Source organism: Tachysurus vachellii, chromosome 6, assembly GCF_030014155.1.
Source record: "Tachysurus vachellii isolate PV-2020 chromosome 6, HZAU_Pvac_v1, whole genome shotgun sequence".
NCBI classification, from domain to species: Eukaryota; Metazoa; Chordata; class Actinopteri; order Siluriformes; family Bagridae; genus Tachysurus; species Tachysurus vachellii.
The window spans coordinates 24,737,821-24,754,508 of record NC_083465.1 but is presented as its reverse complement, the minus strand read 5'-3'; the positions used below and the strand labels follow the sequence as shown (position 1 = coordinate 24,754,508).

Sequence of the window (16,688 nt, the reverse complement as noted above, 5' to 3'; positions counted from 1 at the left end):
TAATTTACAGTTCTGTTATCTGTCCTCTGTACTTTGTACCTGTGTAATATGTACTTGTACACAATGTGTGTGAAACTTTTATTTTTTTCAGTTTCTTTGTAATATGAAAAGTTATTAATTAATAATTTAATAATTTAATTAATTAATTAATTAATTGGTCTTCCAGCATCCAATGGAGGATCCAGGCTTAATTCATCATTCTCATAACTAATGTAGGTTCAGAAATAATTATAGCAGGTACTGAATTCTTGCTTTAAGATACGTCGCTGGATACTAAGTTGAGAGTTTGAGCTGTTAACAAGGACATATATACGTAATTAATCAACATATGCTGTGTGATGAAGATTCATGAACATGCTGAAGGTTATTGAAAAGGCTGGTTGGTTATATACACAGTACATGCGAGATGTACAAACTTAATCTGTCCATTATCAAATTTGTTCTATTTATCATTATATTCGTAAAGTTATTAGCCTGCTTTTGCTGGTCACTTGAAATGACTGGCATTATGCTGTTCCAAAACTTACAACAAGTGAGCAAGATAGATACTGTAACTGAGTAATATCAAGTCAAGCCAAGAAGATTTTATTGTCATTTTCTAAATGAAATGTGAAATGAAACAACGTTACTGCAGGACAATAGTGCTACAGAAAATGCAGAGCTATTTTCCTCAGCTTTGGCAGAAACTAGAGGCCCTGCTGAGATTTTCTGGTGATGGAGTTGTTGTTAAGGGACCGGATGACATTCTCCTCCAAGGAATTTGTGCTCTTGAAGATCTCTACAGAGGATCCGTCAATGTTCAGCGGAGAATTGTAGCTCTGTGCTCTCCTGAAGTCAACAACCATCTCTTTTATTTTGTTCATGTTCGGAGTCAGGTTGTTGTCTCTCTACCAGGCTGGTGGATATCATATGTGGTATAGTGTCAAAATAAAAGTACAATAAAAAATAGGAGAAAAAGAAAAATGTATGAATGAACCTGGTGTCATCCGTGTTTCATGGTCTCTCCAACAACAAAGTATGTGAACACAAAATACTCACTAATTTCCACTTCACAAACTAAAAAAAGTCCATTTTTAAAATTCGATGTGTGGAGAAGTTTAAAAGAACCTGGATAATATTTAAATGGTTGTATTATGACTTCATTTGAAACAGGGTTCAAGGGAAATCATGCTTTATTTCATTTTTTTTTGGATTAATATTGTTATGTGACATGACATAAGATGCCTGCTATTAATAACCGTAGAAGTTGCAAAGTGAGAATTAAAAGGCTATAAAATAAGAAAAACGATCCACTCTGGCCAGTTTTTCTGTATTAGTAGTTAATTAAATGCTATATCTGAGTGTTGAGTTTTTGTTATGGGAAGTCATTGTAATATTTAACATTGCTAAATCAGAATAATTAGTCTATTGTGTTAAAATAAAGGAAGAACATTGAATATGTTATGATGTGGTGGTGGTGGTAGTGGAGGTATTTATTGTGCCAGCAAGGTCGGACTCCTTTTAGAGTGAATTGTCAATGCAAATCAGTATAAAAAATGCTCAAAGCTGACTTCACCCCATTATCAGACTCACAACTTAACCTAATATTCAAATTTAATTAAATTCAATTCAAATTCAATTAAAAATGTCTCAAAGCAGCTAAACAGAACATAAAACAAAAGGTTAATATTAGTAGAGATTAATGTAAAGATTAATTTAATACAATAATTCAAGATTAATATTAGTTATATTTAAAATGTGTTTGTATTTATCCCCAATGAACAAGTCTGAGGTGATTCGGGCGACAGACTAATATGAGATATTTATAGAGATTTATTAGACAGTGCTCTCCACATCCATTGTCCATTCAAACAGCAACTAAAGTAAAGTCTTTTAGAAGAACAGTTTTTATACTTCCAATACATTCAAACAAGTCTTGTCATTCCTATTGCATGAACACATTAGAAAGACATTTACCATTTTTTTCCCTTTAATTTGTCCCCGTTTGTATCTCTCTGTTTTGTGTTTATTTATTTATTTATTTATTTATTTATTTATTTTTTGCTAAATTTGCATTTGAAACAGGATTTAAAAGGGATTGATAGCTTAGACATTTGGGGGAAAAAAAATCATAAATTCAAAAGTAAGCATTTCAAGGAATAAGTAAGCATTTGAACAAACCTCTAACTGCTACATCATTTTAACGCACCATGAACCTTGAAATTTAGCTTCAACAATTTTTTTTGTCGGACTGGTGTGATCAAATTCATTTTGCTAGATATCCAACGCAGTTTGTTGGATCAGATTATCGGAAGAACGTCTGATGAACATGAGAAAACATTCTATTTAAGTTCAATTTCATGTCCTAGATAAAAAAAAAACCAAACAAACAGTTCAAAGAGAAGTTCAAGCTTTGGTTTAGGTAAATTAGAAAGACATGAGTTAAAATCCCAGTACTGCAGAAATGCCCTTTGTGCAAAACCATTATCCCTCAACTGCTAAGTTGTATAAATGTTATCAATATAAGTTGCTCTAGAACAGGGGTTCTCAACCTTTTGCAAGCTGGGCCCCCCCAAAGCAGGTACATTGCAGATCCTCAATCCTCAAAGATCCTCAATTCTTGGCTCAATGTCTGATAAAAGCCTCAAATCATCCTCGATTTGTGCACGATTGTGGTATTTCGTTTTGAGTGCATTTTCAATTAAATTCAATTCAATTCAAGTTTATTTGTATAGCGCTTTTTACAGTGGACATTGTCTCAAAGCAGCTTTACAGAACATAAACATAGAGCAGAAGATAAACATAAGGAGAAATATAAAGAATTAATATAATAAAAATTCAAGATATATATAGTTCACAGTGTGTATGTATGTATGTATGTATGTATGTATGTATGTATGTATGTATGTATGTGTATGTATTTATCCCCAATGAGCAAGTCTGATTTGACTCAGACAGCAGTGGTGAGGAAAAACTCCCTTAAATTGGTAAGGAAGAAACCTTGAGAGGAACCAGACTCAAAGGGGAACCTCATCCTCATTTGGGTGACACTAGAGGGTGTGATTACAAATATACAGTCAACAAATGTTGTATTGGTGTAAGGATCACATGGAGTTCACATCTCCTTTTAGTATCACAGAGTCCAACTGGAGCTAATTTCTTTACAAAGACAACTAAACATTTTCTTTTTAGAAGTTGGTCATTAATAAACTTGATAGTCTTGAAGTTTGTTAAGATGTCGTACAACAATTGCATCTAGATGTTAAACAACAAAAACAACCAAGAAAACAACCCTGATCTCGTCTTTTCAGTCATATTTCGATATGTTTACAAGACGGCAAACACAATAAACAAACAAACAAACAAACAAACAAACAAACAAACAAATAAATAAGAAGTAGGCCTATACTCGGATTTTACAGTTCAAGTTACTTACATTTTAGACGAAATATTGACTGCTTTGGTCTATTTTAGCAGCAAAAATATATCTGATGAATCCAAACAAAGATCACAGCATAGCGCGTCTCACAGCAACACTCAATCGTGTTTTGAATGATTCAGTGATTTGAACGAATCGGTTGAGTCAAAGATTCAATGACCCATTCACAAACATCTGCCTCACTCTTGATGAATCGGCCTTTTGAACGAATCGTTTGAATGAACGACTCAATGACTCGCTTAATAAAACCGCTTATCACCTGTATTTCCGCGCTCACTATCGACAAACCAGTCCAAACACATTTTAATTTTTATTCAGGAGTTATGTATATACAAAACGATAACTTTTGATGACAGTAGTTTAGTGATAAATAAAAAATCGAACAAATTTTCACCCCACTGGTTGAGAACCGCAGCTCTAGAAAAGGGTCAATTGCTGAAATTATTTGGGATTTGAACAGAAGTCTAATGACTGATATGTTCTGAAATTATTAGTATCAACCACTCTCTAAAAAAAGAAATAATTTTCCTATGGATACTACAATCTCAATCTAAATTAGCATGTAGAATAAATTCCATGGTGAACTCTCACACTTTCATTAATGTTTTACCAGAGAACAAAGTACAGCCTTACAAAGTTAAAAAGTGACAGCATTTATAATCAAGGAAAAAGGTATCTGGGAAATTAGCATTGCGGTACTGTGTCCGTGCATCTGAAGACAACTCGTGGGTGGAAAAGCCAGAAGAGCAAGATGCCATTGAGGACTGGCCTGACTTCCCTGGAGAAGAGCCTCATTGTTCTGTTCGTGGCCATGACTGCAGCCTCCATCGGCCTGGTTGTGGTTTATGTCACCGAAGCCAATAGCACCACTGGTGAGCTATCTGAAATACCATACTGTGATAATTATATAAGAAATGAACTGAGAAGTGGCAGACAAATCAGAAAAAAAAAATCAGAACGAGTCCATTAATTTCTCATTATTTTTTAAGAAACTATTTATAAATAAGTACTGCACATCTGAACAATTTATCACAATTTTTATATAATATTGACACACATACACAGAAGAAATATATTGCAGAATACAAAATACATACAAATAATATATAACCGAATGAATGAATTAATGATTAATGAATAAATAGATTACAAAACTATATTTAGTGGCCACTTTATAAGGTACATCATGCAAATGCACTCGCTGGCACTTTTTCCCTCCAAATCTGGTTACACTGCCAAAAATATATGCATATATACCACATGGTATTTCTATTACACATTAAATTATAAAGGATAGACTACCTATGATATGCTTCAGATCCACTGTGACCCTATCAGAAGACAGAAAACTGTACGAAAAACTGAAACTGTATGTGTTTGACTGTATGAGTACACAAGTGAGCAATAGTATTTATTTTTGTTCTCATTAAGACCACTACTGATAAAATGCTACTGATGGTACGTAAAATTCTGGTCAAGATATCAGATTATCATATATTGTTATACAGTCCTTTTTATTCATGGGAGATATTTGAGATTTAACAGACTAAAGTGTTAAATGATACAATTCTAGAAAACTACTCTCAAAATCTAGAACAAACTGTGACTTAGTGGCTATTGTTTGGTTTATGTTTGTTTTATATTTTTAATTAGGTTTAGCCATGAATGAATATATTGAGGATATGAGTTAAATTTTATTTTCTGGCGGTAGAATATTTACCATATAGCCTTTTAATTTTACAATAGATAAAACAGACAAATCAATTATAATCACAAGACCCCTGGCATGGAGATGACACTTATATTTGAAAGATGTATAAAGACATACTGGAATAGAAGCCTTTATTTTTTCACATACATTACAGCACAGTGAAATTCTATCTTCACATATCCCAACTATGGAGGTTGGGGTCAGAGCACAGGGTGAGCTATGATAAAGCACCCCTGGGGCAGTAAGGTCCTTGCTCAAGGGTGGCAGCTTGGCAGTGCTGGGGCTTGAACCATAATCATCTGATCAACGACCCAGAGCCTTAACTGCTAGAGCCACCACTGCCCTGGCTTTATATCATGCACACACCATTAAACTATGTTACCTTAATTCACCTATGTCACTAATGTCATGGAGTTCTTGAAGTGAATTAACTTTTTTCCCTACATTTTTCCACTACATATCTAGGTGTATTAAGTAAGATGTTCTACAGAATGTTAAGTTTTAGGTTCAAGGTACACTAGTCATATAGATATACAGTGTATATACAGTAACAAATTATGGCCATGAGATGCTTAGTTTGTGGCCTTAATATATTAATAATCATAATTTATTACATTATGCAACCAGTATAATGATTTTCATACATTCTATACACTGTTCATTGGTTTAATTTGCAAAAAAAACCAACTTTTTTTTAAAAAACTTTTCTTTTTATAGATTAAGTGTCAGAGTAGCACTTCTAGTAACACCTCTATGTGACAAATATCACACAAAATAAACAGATCAAACTGACAAGAAATTGTAATTGAATCGTGAGTAATCTTCTCCCAAAGGCTACCTCCATTAGCTCCAGGGAGTTAGTCTGATCTATTATCTCATTTAGGAAAATAATTAAATGACCCAAGTTTGATATTACTGTAGTGCTGCACTTTTGCTCCCTTCTGCAAGACCTAACTGAATTACGATGGCCTGAAGCCATATTTAAAATGGGATTTCGTTTAATGAATGCTAATCTATGCTGACAGTGCTGGCATTCGGCTAATACTGTAAAAAATGGAAAGAAATCTGAATACATGATCTAGATCTACTTCTGAATTGGAAGAAAATGTTTGAGGATCTAAATGATATACCACATTATACAAGTCCTATAGCTACATAGCGTGTTTTTAATGTTTGATTGTTAATGCGGAGGGCGTTTGGAATGTTATGGGATATTAACTATCATACTAAATAATGCACCAATAGAACCTGCTCTAGAGATTATTCATAGACAGCAATGGTATTATTCTGATTTTAGTGACATCGGATTGCAACGTTGTATGTTTGTATGCAACTTTCATATAAAGTGCAGAAGGAATCTTGGGAAAGAGTGACACAATTGTAAAAAGGGGCGGAGTCAAAACAAAAACGTTATCAGTACATGTCAAAATATGTCAAAGACATAACTGATATTTTTTGCACTAGTATTTGCCTAGTGATATACATCAAATTACAATGTACAATCCTCCACATAGAAATTTTCAGCTTCTTGACCAAACCTAATAAAAAACTCATCTTTTTTACAGTAATTGCATTTAGCTCATCTGTTTATATTGACTTATTTATTAGCTAATATATCTATGATCTAAGTAATGATGTGAAATGCATCCGATTTACATTCAGTAACTACAATCCAGACATAATAAACATATTTATAACACTGGATATTTTGAAAGAACTTGGACTTGATCTGAAGTCAGAAAAATCGAAATTCTAGACCAAAGTGGTTTGAAAATGTCATAGCACAGGATGCTATACCTACAGGATACATGACATGCCATCCATGGCAAAAAATGTCCCTTAGCTACAGTATGAAAATAGCATTAAATTAGTTAAATTCCCTAAAGTCCAGAATCATACCATTAAATGTCTCTTTCCTTTCATCAACGTAATTTTGCAGGTTGCATTCCCAAAACACTATTACCAAAGCACCAAAAGTCCACAGTACATATTTCCTCTAGCTTGGTTTTACTTTTAGCTTCTCAAAAACATTTAATCCAGCTAATTGACTAAATTTCAATGTAATCGGTTGTAATAGGTTTCTTTGTAGCCTCTAACCTTTATTTTTTTATTAGAATATATAGATATTCTAATATATTATATACATATATTTATATGTTTTTAAAGTACTTTTAACATTAGCAAAGCAGTTTTAAAAGAAAAGTTTGACCACTTGTTGACTTTGACTGAGAAATTTGAAGGCAAGAGTGGAAACAGTATACAGTACCTAGAAATGGTAGGAAAGCATCTTGAGAATACTCAGAGAAAGAAAGTCATCTGCCACTGGTCAATGTCTAATAATATTATTACAGTAGGAGAAGTACAGGATTCACGTGAGGAGGATGGATGGAACTGAGATCTCACTGGTGTTGAATCTTCTGTCAATCCTTACACTGCAGAACTAAAATATCCAGAATATAGCCAAAATTATCTAACATTTACTATCCAAAGATTATTATAAACCAAATCTAAGATTATTAAACATATTTCTAGACATTTCTAGACTTTATATTATTCCATTTTTAAGCATTAAATGTTCTTGTTCATTTGAAAGATTATTTTATCTTGACAAGTCTATGACAATAGAATAATAAAATCTAGAGCTTAGAAATAGTAAAATATGCTTAGTCATAGCGATAATAATATTATATCTAGTTTATTGTAATGTTACTATGGGAAATAGCAAAATATTTGTCTAGATTCAAGATATTATCAATTGATAAGCCATAATTTTTCCAGTGCACTGATACTGATACTGGGCTGAGTCTATGCTCGATTATTCATACGCATACATAATAAATGCCAAGTCTCCAATACCAGGTGATGCTCCTACATGACGTAAGCCTTGTGTAGGTTGTTGTGCTAACAAAATAAATGTACAGTAGACAAAGATCTGTCATTGATAAAATTGCAATGACAAAAAAATGTAAATATGTTAAAGCAATTAAATGTGACAAACTTTAGGGTAAGTGTAAGAGAGGTTGAGCTGAGGGTGAAGAGCAATATCAGTGAGTGCGGTCATTAAAAATGAGCAAATGTATCATAAACGAAAGCACTTCAATTCTACGAGCACTGAGCACTTCACAATGCCCTGGACCTTCTTTACACATGTGTCAAGGTGGAATTCACTGCACATTTATTTGCTCAGGTAGACTCACTCTCTATTAAACCTAGTGTTTAAATGCTGCAACATCTTAAGCAGAAATCTCAGCACAAGGAGTTAATTCGTGGCAGTAAATGGCACAACAGCAAGTAAGAAAAACTGAGCTAAAGAAAATGTTCCATGATGCCTCTGATTAATGTTTCCTTCAGTATCATAATCAGAATTGTTAAGTAACTTTAAAAAATAATGTGCTTGTACTCATATTTGGTCTGAAAATAAATAGTTATTGATGCCTCCCAGAATATAACCGAAAGCTTTTGCCACAAATCAATACTATAGTTTCAGCTCAGCAGCAAACTTATTAGCACTTATCTTGTGACTTCACGAAAACATCGCTTCGCACTTCCAAGCGAGAGATGCACAGAGAACATTCTGGAGCCTTCTCTGGTGACATACATCCATCAGGCAGCACTGTTATGTTCAGCCACTGGCCACAGATGTACATGAGGAAAACAATGCAATGTACAGTAGGTTAGCATGTTTCCAGAAGGATCTACATATACTATACTGTATAATGCTCTTAGGAGATTTGTTTGTTAAATGATTTATTTGTTTTCCTTTCAATTGCATTTCTGTTTCTCAATTTGGATTTTGTATTCAAGCACGTTTAATCGTTTATGTTCAAATATCTGCACCCTGTAAGACTTAAGGATTAGGAAATGACAGAATAATAGACTAATATGAAACTCATTTATAATCCTAGAAGTGTACTCTTCATCACACCATCGGTGCTTGTCTGCACTGCAGGATATTTTCAGTTATGGTTGGATGACATGGATCTCATCATTACATGATAAATTAATTTGCAGTTAATTTGCATTTGTGCTCTTCTAAACATGCAGAAGGCAGTACATTTTGTGCTATAAGAACTATAATTTTGAAATGATTTTGTGGTTAATACACAATGCGATTAGAATAATAAATTATTCGTGTGAAAATGAATGAATCAAGTGGAATAGAATGATGTGAAAAAAGTATCATATGGAAGAATCACATGAGAAAGCCAATACATCGTGGAAGAATTGCATGTAAGAAATCAATGAGTCAAGTGGAAAATAATGATGCGATCATGTGGAAGAGTCAATTGTGAATATCAATTAATCATGTAGAAGAATCATGTGTGAAAATAAACTAATCATGTGGAAGAATCACATGGGAAAATAAATTAATCATGTAGAAGACTCACATGAGAAAATAAATGAATCATGTAGACGAGCCAAATGTAAAAATACATAAATAATGAGGAAGAATCGCATACGAAAATGAGTGAATCATGCAAAACAATTCAACATTAATACAGAATCTAGTTCTCCTTTTGGTTGACCAGACCAAAATGCTTTATAGTTTAAAATATAGCATATCCATTACTGTGCTTAACTTCTTTAATGTCATCTTACTTTATAGTAATCTACTGTATATCTTCGGCCTCTTGAGCTAGTAAAGTACAAGACAGGGTTTATGCCAAATGGCACATTTGAAATAATACCATTATCATTTTATTCTGCGCTACTGACAAGTAGGCTTGAAAATCATTAGCGATAAAATAAACTCGCATGGAGAAATAAGCTAATTTAAATCTGCCAGGAGGAACTGTAACAGTGCAGACTTTTTTAAAGTTTAATTTAATGTCTGACATAAATCACAAATACAGCCTTTAGGTTAGATGTGATATTTTATACATTTTAAAATGTGCAGCACAGTAAAATCTTTCTGCATCATACATTTTGTATACAATCTCTCCTAACAGACTATAAAAACCAGCAAAATGCACTTGAGCACCATTTTTAATGGGGTCTAAATATTTACATCATTTAGCAGACACTCTTATCCAGAGTGACTTAGTTTTTTTTTTATTTCAGTTTATACACCTGAGCAATTGAGGGTTAAAGGCTTTGCTCAGGAGTCCTGCAGTGGAAACTTAGTGGACCTGGGATTTGACCCAATGACCTTCTGATCAATAGTCAAACACCTTAACCACTGATTGATATGTTCGTGTGATATGTTCTTATTGATATGTTCGTGTGTTTTTTCTGCTTAGCCTCAGGCTGGTCAAGCTCAAAATGCAGAAATGGAAAACAGGAAAACTTGAAGATTTTAATGCTATAAGAGGATAATGTGAAGTTTTATACAGTACCAAGTTTTATACAGTATATGGCCAAAGGTTTGAGGACATCACAACAAGATGTGGCACTAAACAGCTGCCACAAAGTTGTACACACAATAGCATAAAATATCTATTAGAAGCTATAGCATTACAATTTCCCTTCACTGGAAATAAGAAGCCCAGACCTGTCTCAGCATGACTATGCTCCTTTGCACAAAGCGACAGATTTACCGAGGTTAGAATGGAAGAATTGCACAGAGCCCTGACTTTCAATTCAGTTCAATTCAATTCAGTTCAATTCAATTCAATTCAATTTATTTGTATAGCACTTGTTCACATTGTCTCAAAGCAGCTTTACAGGAGGGGGGCACGGTGGCTTAGTGGTTAGCACGTTTGCCTCACACCTCCAGGGTTGGGGGTTCGATTCCCACCTCCGCCTTGCGTGTGTGGAGTTTGCATGTTCTCCCCGTGCCTCGGGGGTTTCCTCCAGGTACTCTGGTTTCCTCCCCCGGTCCAAAGACATGCATGGTAGGTTGATTGGCATCTCTGGAAAATTGTCCGTAGTGTGTGTGTGTGTGTGTGTGTGTGTGTGTGTGTGTGTGTGTGTGTGTGTGTGCCCTGTGATGGGTTGGCACTCCGTCCAGGGTGTATCCTGCCTTGATGCCCAATGACGCCTGAGATAGGCACAGGCTCCCCGTGACCCGAGGTAGTTCGGATAAGCGGTAGAAGGTGAGTGAGATGAGTGAGCTTTACAGGAGAACAGAACCAGAAGGGAAAAAAATAAAAGTTTTAAGTATAAAATTAGATTACTGTGTATCTCTAACATCTATCCATTATGAGCTAGCTGGAGGTGACAGTGGTGAGGAAAAACTCCCTGAGATGATATGAGGAAGAAACCTTGAGAGGAACCAGACCAAGAAGGGAACCTAATCCTCATTTGGGTGACACTGGACAGAAAATAATGTCAATGTTAATAATGTCATTTCTACAACAGTAATTGAGTGGAATTAAGGAACCAGGAGCTCTTGAGGAAATAACGGGTCAGCGCAATTCACAGCGTATTCACAGCATACCCAACACTACCTCAACTACTTTGGGATAAACTGGACACTGAACACTGACTGAACCCGAGACATAACAACCCGAGGTTGTTATGAGCGCAAAGAGATGGGACTAAATCTGGAATAGAATGGGATGTTCAAGAAGCACAATGGCATGGCAGTCAGTTGTCTAAAAACTTTTCTCCAAATAGTGTATAACATAATCTACTTTGTAAGCAATACAACACTTCGGATCATTCTGTTATAGACGAAGCATCACAGTCACAGTCACTGTTCTCACATCTTCTCATGTCATAGTAATCTGTCAACGATTGAGATGTTTCAACTATTGTTAATTAACAACACATTTATTATATATTCACAGTTATGTTTAATGCTGTGGAACATCTATGAAGCAAGTTATAAAAGTATAACAGCTGTAAACAGGGCAGTGGTGGATAAGCAGTTAAGGCTCTGGGTTGTTGCTGAGATGATCAGGGTTTAAGCCCCAGCACTGCCAGGATGCCACTGTTGGGCCCTTGAGCAAGGCCCTTAACTCTATCTGATCAAGGATCATGGCTGAACCTGTGCTCTGACCACAACTTTAAAAGTTGGAATATGTGAAGAAGGAATTTCGCTGTGCTGTAATGTATATGCAACAAATAAAGGATTTTATTCTAAATAGTCAAGCTTTCTCTTTGTTTTAAAGTTACAAAGACAAGAATGCACTTTGTTATATTACTTAGAAATCATAAAACAACAAATTCAGAGCTTCAGCTCTGACTGTTACAAAGCACTGACATTGGGGAGAATTATTCATCTTTAATAACTGAACTTAGAATTCATATCATTAACAGGGTGATGCTTCAGTGAAATGAGTTCTTAGTGGAGTTGAGATGAAGTGTGTGTGTGTTTGTGTGTGTGTTTGTGTGTGTGTGTGTGTGTGTGTGTGTGTGTGTGTGTGTGCAGGGGAGAATTCAAAGTGTGGGTCACCGATCCAGCTGACGGGTGAGGTGGGGGAGTTCAGCAGCAAAAATTACCCCAGCAGCTATGACAACAGTATGAGCTGCAGCTGGACCATCACTGTGGACAGCAAAAAGGTGGGCAATCTGAGTGGTCTGGAGACTGAAAAAGAGTCACAGTAAAGTTAAACTTATAAAAAAAACAGATTTTAGAGACATCTGCATCTGTTGTGTTGTTGGACATTTAGACGACATGCTTTCTCTCTAAATAAGATCAGATTATACACTTTACATTTGTGGTAGCAGAGGTGAGAGATGCAGCTACAGGAAACTATGATGAACTATAATAAAATTATAAGGAAGAGAATAAGGGAATAAGGTCTCATGAGGCATAATAGAGAGAGACAGAGAGAGAGTGAGAGAGAGTGAGAGTGCGAGAGACAGAGAGGGAGATAGAGAGAGAGCGAATGCGAGAAACAGAGTGAGAGCATGAGAGGGAGAGAGAGAGAGAGAGAGAGAGAGAGTAGTTCTTTTGTTAGGTCTTTTGTTTGAGCTTGTCAGTTCAGCAGCTCTCACTTATTAACTGGAATAATTTGTCAACAAAAACTACAAAAATTCAAGCTCAGGAGGAGGCTGTTAGAGAAAGTCGCATTCCTCTGCTCCTCTCTCTGTCTCTGTCTCTCTGTCTCTCTCTCTCTCTCTCTCTCTCTCTCTCTCTCTCTCTCTCTCTCTCTCTCTCTCTCTCTCTCTCTCTCTTTCTTTCTCTGCTCTGCATTTCACGCCTCATTTCAAGACACATGCTGCGTCCCAATTCGCCTACTATCCGTCCTAAATAGTATCCGGGACTAGAATTAATGTGTCCCAAATTGTAGTATGTTGAAATGAGCATCCCAAAGGTACCTGAATGTTCTACTATTTCTGTTAGATTTTCAAAGTTTGGATCCATCGACACTGTCAACTGATCTGACTAAAATTTCCATGACTTGTGCGAGGGAAAGGAGATTTGTGATGGTTAGCTTTGCCGTAATTTAGACAAAATTTCTAAAAAGGTGGAAAAATAAATCTAGAGAATGGTAACTATAAATGATATACAGTAGTATTTAACTTGTAGCTTCATTATTAAATGAAATCGGCTTGTACTAGACAATGTATGCTTATTTATTTTTGAGTCATAAAAAGTTGGCTGAGAATTTTTAATTAGAAATGTAAAAAACAGTTTTGTACAGACAGAGAGAATGTGAACACAACCTCCATCCATTTTCTGTTTAATTAAACTAGCTGAAGCATTTGAGAAACAACCTTCCTGTGTTTATATCCCCAGGTGATCGCTTTGTGGTTCCAAGACTTCTCTCTGGAGGAATCAGACACATGCAGCACAGACGCCGTCACACTCCAGGATGAGTTAGGGATCATCGGTGAGAATCCCACGATATCCCAACTTCTAATTTTAGGCTGCAATGTTCTTAGACAGGAGTGTTGTCAGTTTTTCTTCAGTAATGAAGATGCGGATTGAGAGGAAATCAGTAGGCTGGGGAACACCCGCCCAGGTGTATCGATTGTCTTCAGACTCGTTTTTTATACAGTCTGCTCTGTGCTGAGGGAAAGATTTAGTGTGCATAAGTCTTTACTCCTGCGATGGGTTGGCACTCCGTCCAGGGTGTATCCTGCCTTGATGCCCGATGACGCCTGAGATAGGCACAGGCTCCCCGTGACCCGAGGTAGTTCGGATAAGCGGTAGAAGATGAATGAATGAATGAATGAATGAATGAAGTCTTTACTCTTCCAGAGAAATGCAATGTTTTTAGGCCATGACACTCCTTAGACATCAGCACCCGTATTCATAAAGATTCTAAGAACGAACTCAGAGAGCTTCTAATTTAGCTTAAAGATTTCTAACTAGGAATTTTAGCTTAAGAGTGATTCAGGACTGATCTCAGAGCAACTCTGAGCAAGGACAATACAACAACTTTTATCTTAGAGAAGAGGCGGGGCTTAAACCTGTTACTAGGTATGACACATTCTTTTGAAGACTGTGATTGGTTGTTTAATTAAAAAAGGAATGCTTTACCAATATGATCTTACAGGATTACTTTCTTATGGGATGACGTTCGTGACCAGTCATATTAGAGATGTACTAACAACAGTATGTTATAAATGTAATAAATGTAATGTAAATGAAAATGTAAACATCTCTGACACAGCGCCAAATTATATCATTTATGCCTCTATGGCATATATAGATACTGTAAGATATTCAAAGCAGAGCCGAAATTAAGTTTCAGAGATGTTAGCATATACTGTATATAAATGCCATAGTGTATAATAATGATAGTGAGTTAAAAAAAAAAAAAATAAAATTATATATTTGAAAAAAAAAAACATATATATATATATATATATATATATATATATATATATATATATATATATATATATATAACTTTATTTTTATATTTTTTAACTAGAATTCATTCTAGTTTTAAAATGAATTAATTTCTGTTGAAGTTATCAAATGTTCAACCCTTCTACATGGCTAAAGATATTTTTTTATCATGCAATTTTTATATTTTATGTTTTATTTTATTTCATGATATGAAGGGGTTTCCCAAGGTCACTAAACATTTATACACTCTCATATACACAACTCCTTACCGTTGAGCTTCACAGACCAGACCTAAATGCAAGACATTCTTCATACTTTTTATTCACGTACAACATAACATTACAAAAACCATAAACACTACACAACATAATCCGGGACAATGACACACAAAAATAAAGTCTGACATACAACAATGAAGAACAACGAGTGATACAAGAGGGCAGGTATAAATAGTAGAACACTTTAGGGATACCAAGACACAGGTGAGAAAACACATGACCTTGAAGGAGTGGAAACACCTGCCAGCACCCCCTCTATTGGTCTGGCAGGGAATTGCCCAAGAGGTCCTTGACATCATTACACAGTACCTTGAAATATCATCATTTCTCGATACATGAGCACATCATCTTAAGTGGTTTGAAATGATTTTCATTTCAGAATTTTTTCTAGAAATGAGACCAGGCAATTAAAGAGGTTTCAGAAAATAGAGACATGCTGTGAAAAATGTTCTGGATAATGATAACTTATAAAATATTGATTGCAGACTCTGACCAAGTTAGAAGTCACACACACACACACACACACACACACACACACACACACACACACACACAAACAAACACGCTTGCCCCAGCCCTTCTGCTGCAACCCTCCAGACTCCAAGGCTAAGAAGATAGCGCTTTGATGTCATGCCTGAAATTAGTCCCCCATCACAAACCACTTGGGATTCTGGGTCAGATGGAATGTTCCACATTACACCATCCATCTTAACTAAACATGAAGTCAGCGGCGTCCTTCTCCGCATCTTAAAGACGACTGAGTCATCCTAAAAAAAACTTACTAAAAAAAAGAGTGGGATTTTATTTTAAAGTTGTTTCAGTAGATCAAATGAAAATTGTTGAATGAGTCACAGAGCAACAAACATCTACCCCCCAACCTACCCCCCAAATCTGTTCCATGACATTTCTTTTTCTTTCTACCCCTAAAAAAAGTTATAAAATTCAAAGAAAGAAAAACAGACTTTGAGTGAAGCAATGTCTAATTCCCATTTGGTTTTATTAATTCCTTATACAGAATGTTCCTTTATTTAATGAAATTTATTTTTATAATGTAAACCATATTTGTTCTGATCATTTTATTTTGTTCTTGTGTTTTTATTTTTACAGGGAAATTCTGCGGTTATTCCAACCCGAAGCCGATGGTGTCACTGGGAAGCAGTTTGAAGGTGTATTTCGATACAAACGGCAGATATACAGACAAAGGATTCAAAGCCATGTACCATGCTGTGAGCCCTAATGAGGTTACTGGTAATTAACCCTGTTTTTATTTTTGCTTTTGATTTATCAGTCATTTTCAATCAGTATAAAGAATTGTTCTCTGATCATAAGTCTGATCTAAAACGAGTCAGGACCCTGTTGTGTTTCTTTGTTAGACGTGTGTTTTTCCGTCTGTTGTTAAACTTACACAGAATTTTAGTGTTTGAAGATAACACCTTCACATTTTAGCTGCTTATGAACAAGCACCTGGGGAGTCTCAGAGAGCAGAAACGGGTTCGATTTCAACGTTTACTTTGAAAATACGAAGATTATTTTGTAAAAAAAAAAAAAAAGTTATTTTATGAGTATTTCTATGAATTTAGTGCCTCTGGT

The 16,688-nt window shown here is 35.3% G+C and overlaps 1 protein-coding gene and 1 long non-coding RNA gene across 2 annotated transcripts in view; one reads left to right on the top strand and one right to left on the bottom strand.

The window, feature by feature from the left end:
• Positions 1–564: 564 nt before the first annotated feature.
• On the bottom strand, positions 565–3,522 carry LOC132847617 (uncharacterized). The gene is made up of 2 exons (XR_009648646.1): positions 3,416–3,522; positions 565–895 (listed from the first exon to the last, which is right to left on the bottom strand). It is a non-coding gene; the product is annotated as an uncharacterized LOC132847617 (long non-coding RNA).
• A 508-nt stretch (positions 3,523–4,030) lies between these two features.
• zgc:154142 (uncharacterized protein LOC555481 homolog) overlaps positions 4,031–16,688 on the top strand; it is a 47,558-nt gene continuing 34,900 nt past the window's right edge. Inside the window, exons 1-4 of the mRNA XM_060873071.1 lie at positions 4,031–4,290; positions 12,445–12,575; positions 13,759–13,852; positions 16,206–16,346. Of these exons, the coding sequence (XP_060729054.1) occupies positions 4,170–4,290; positions 12,445–12,575; positions 13,759–13,852; positions 16,206–16,346 (487 nt within the window). The 5' untranslated portion in view covers positions 4,031–4,169. The remainder of the gene's footprint in view (positions 4,291–12,444; positions 12,576–13,758; positions 13,853–16,205; positions 16,347–16,688) is intronic.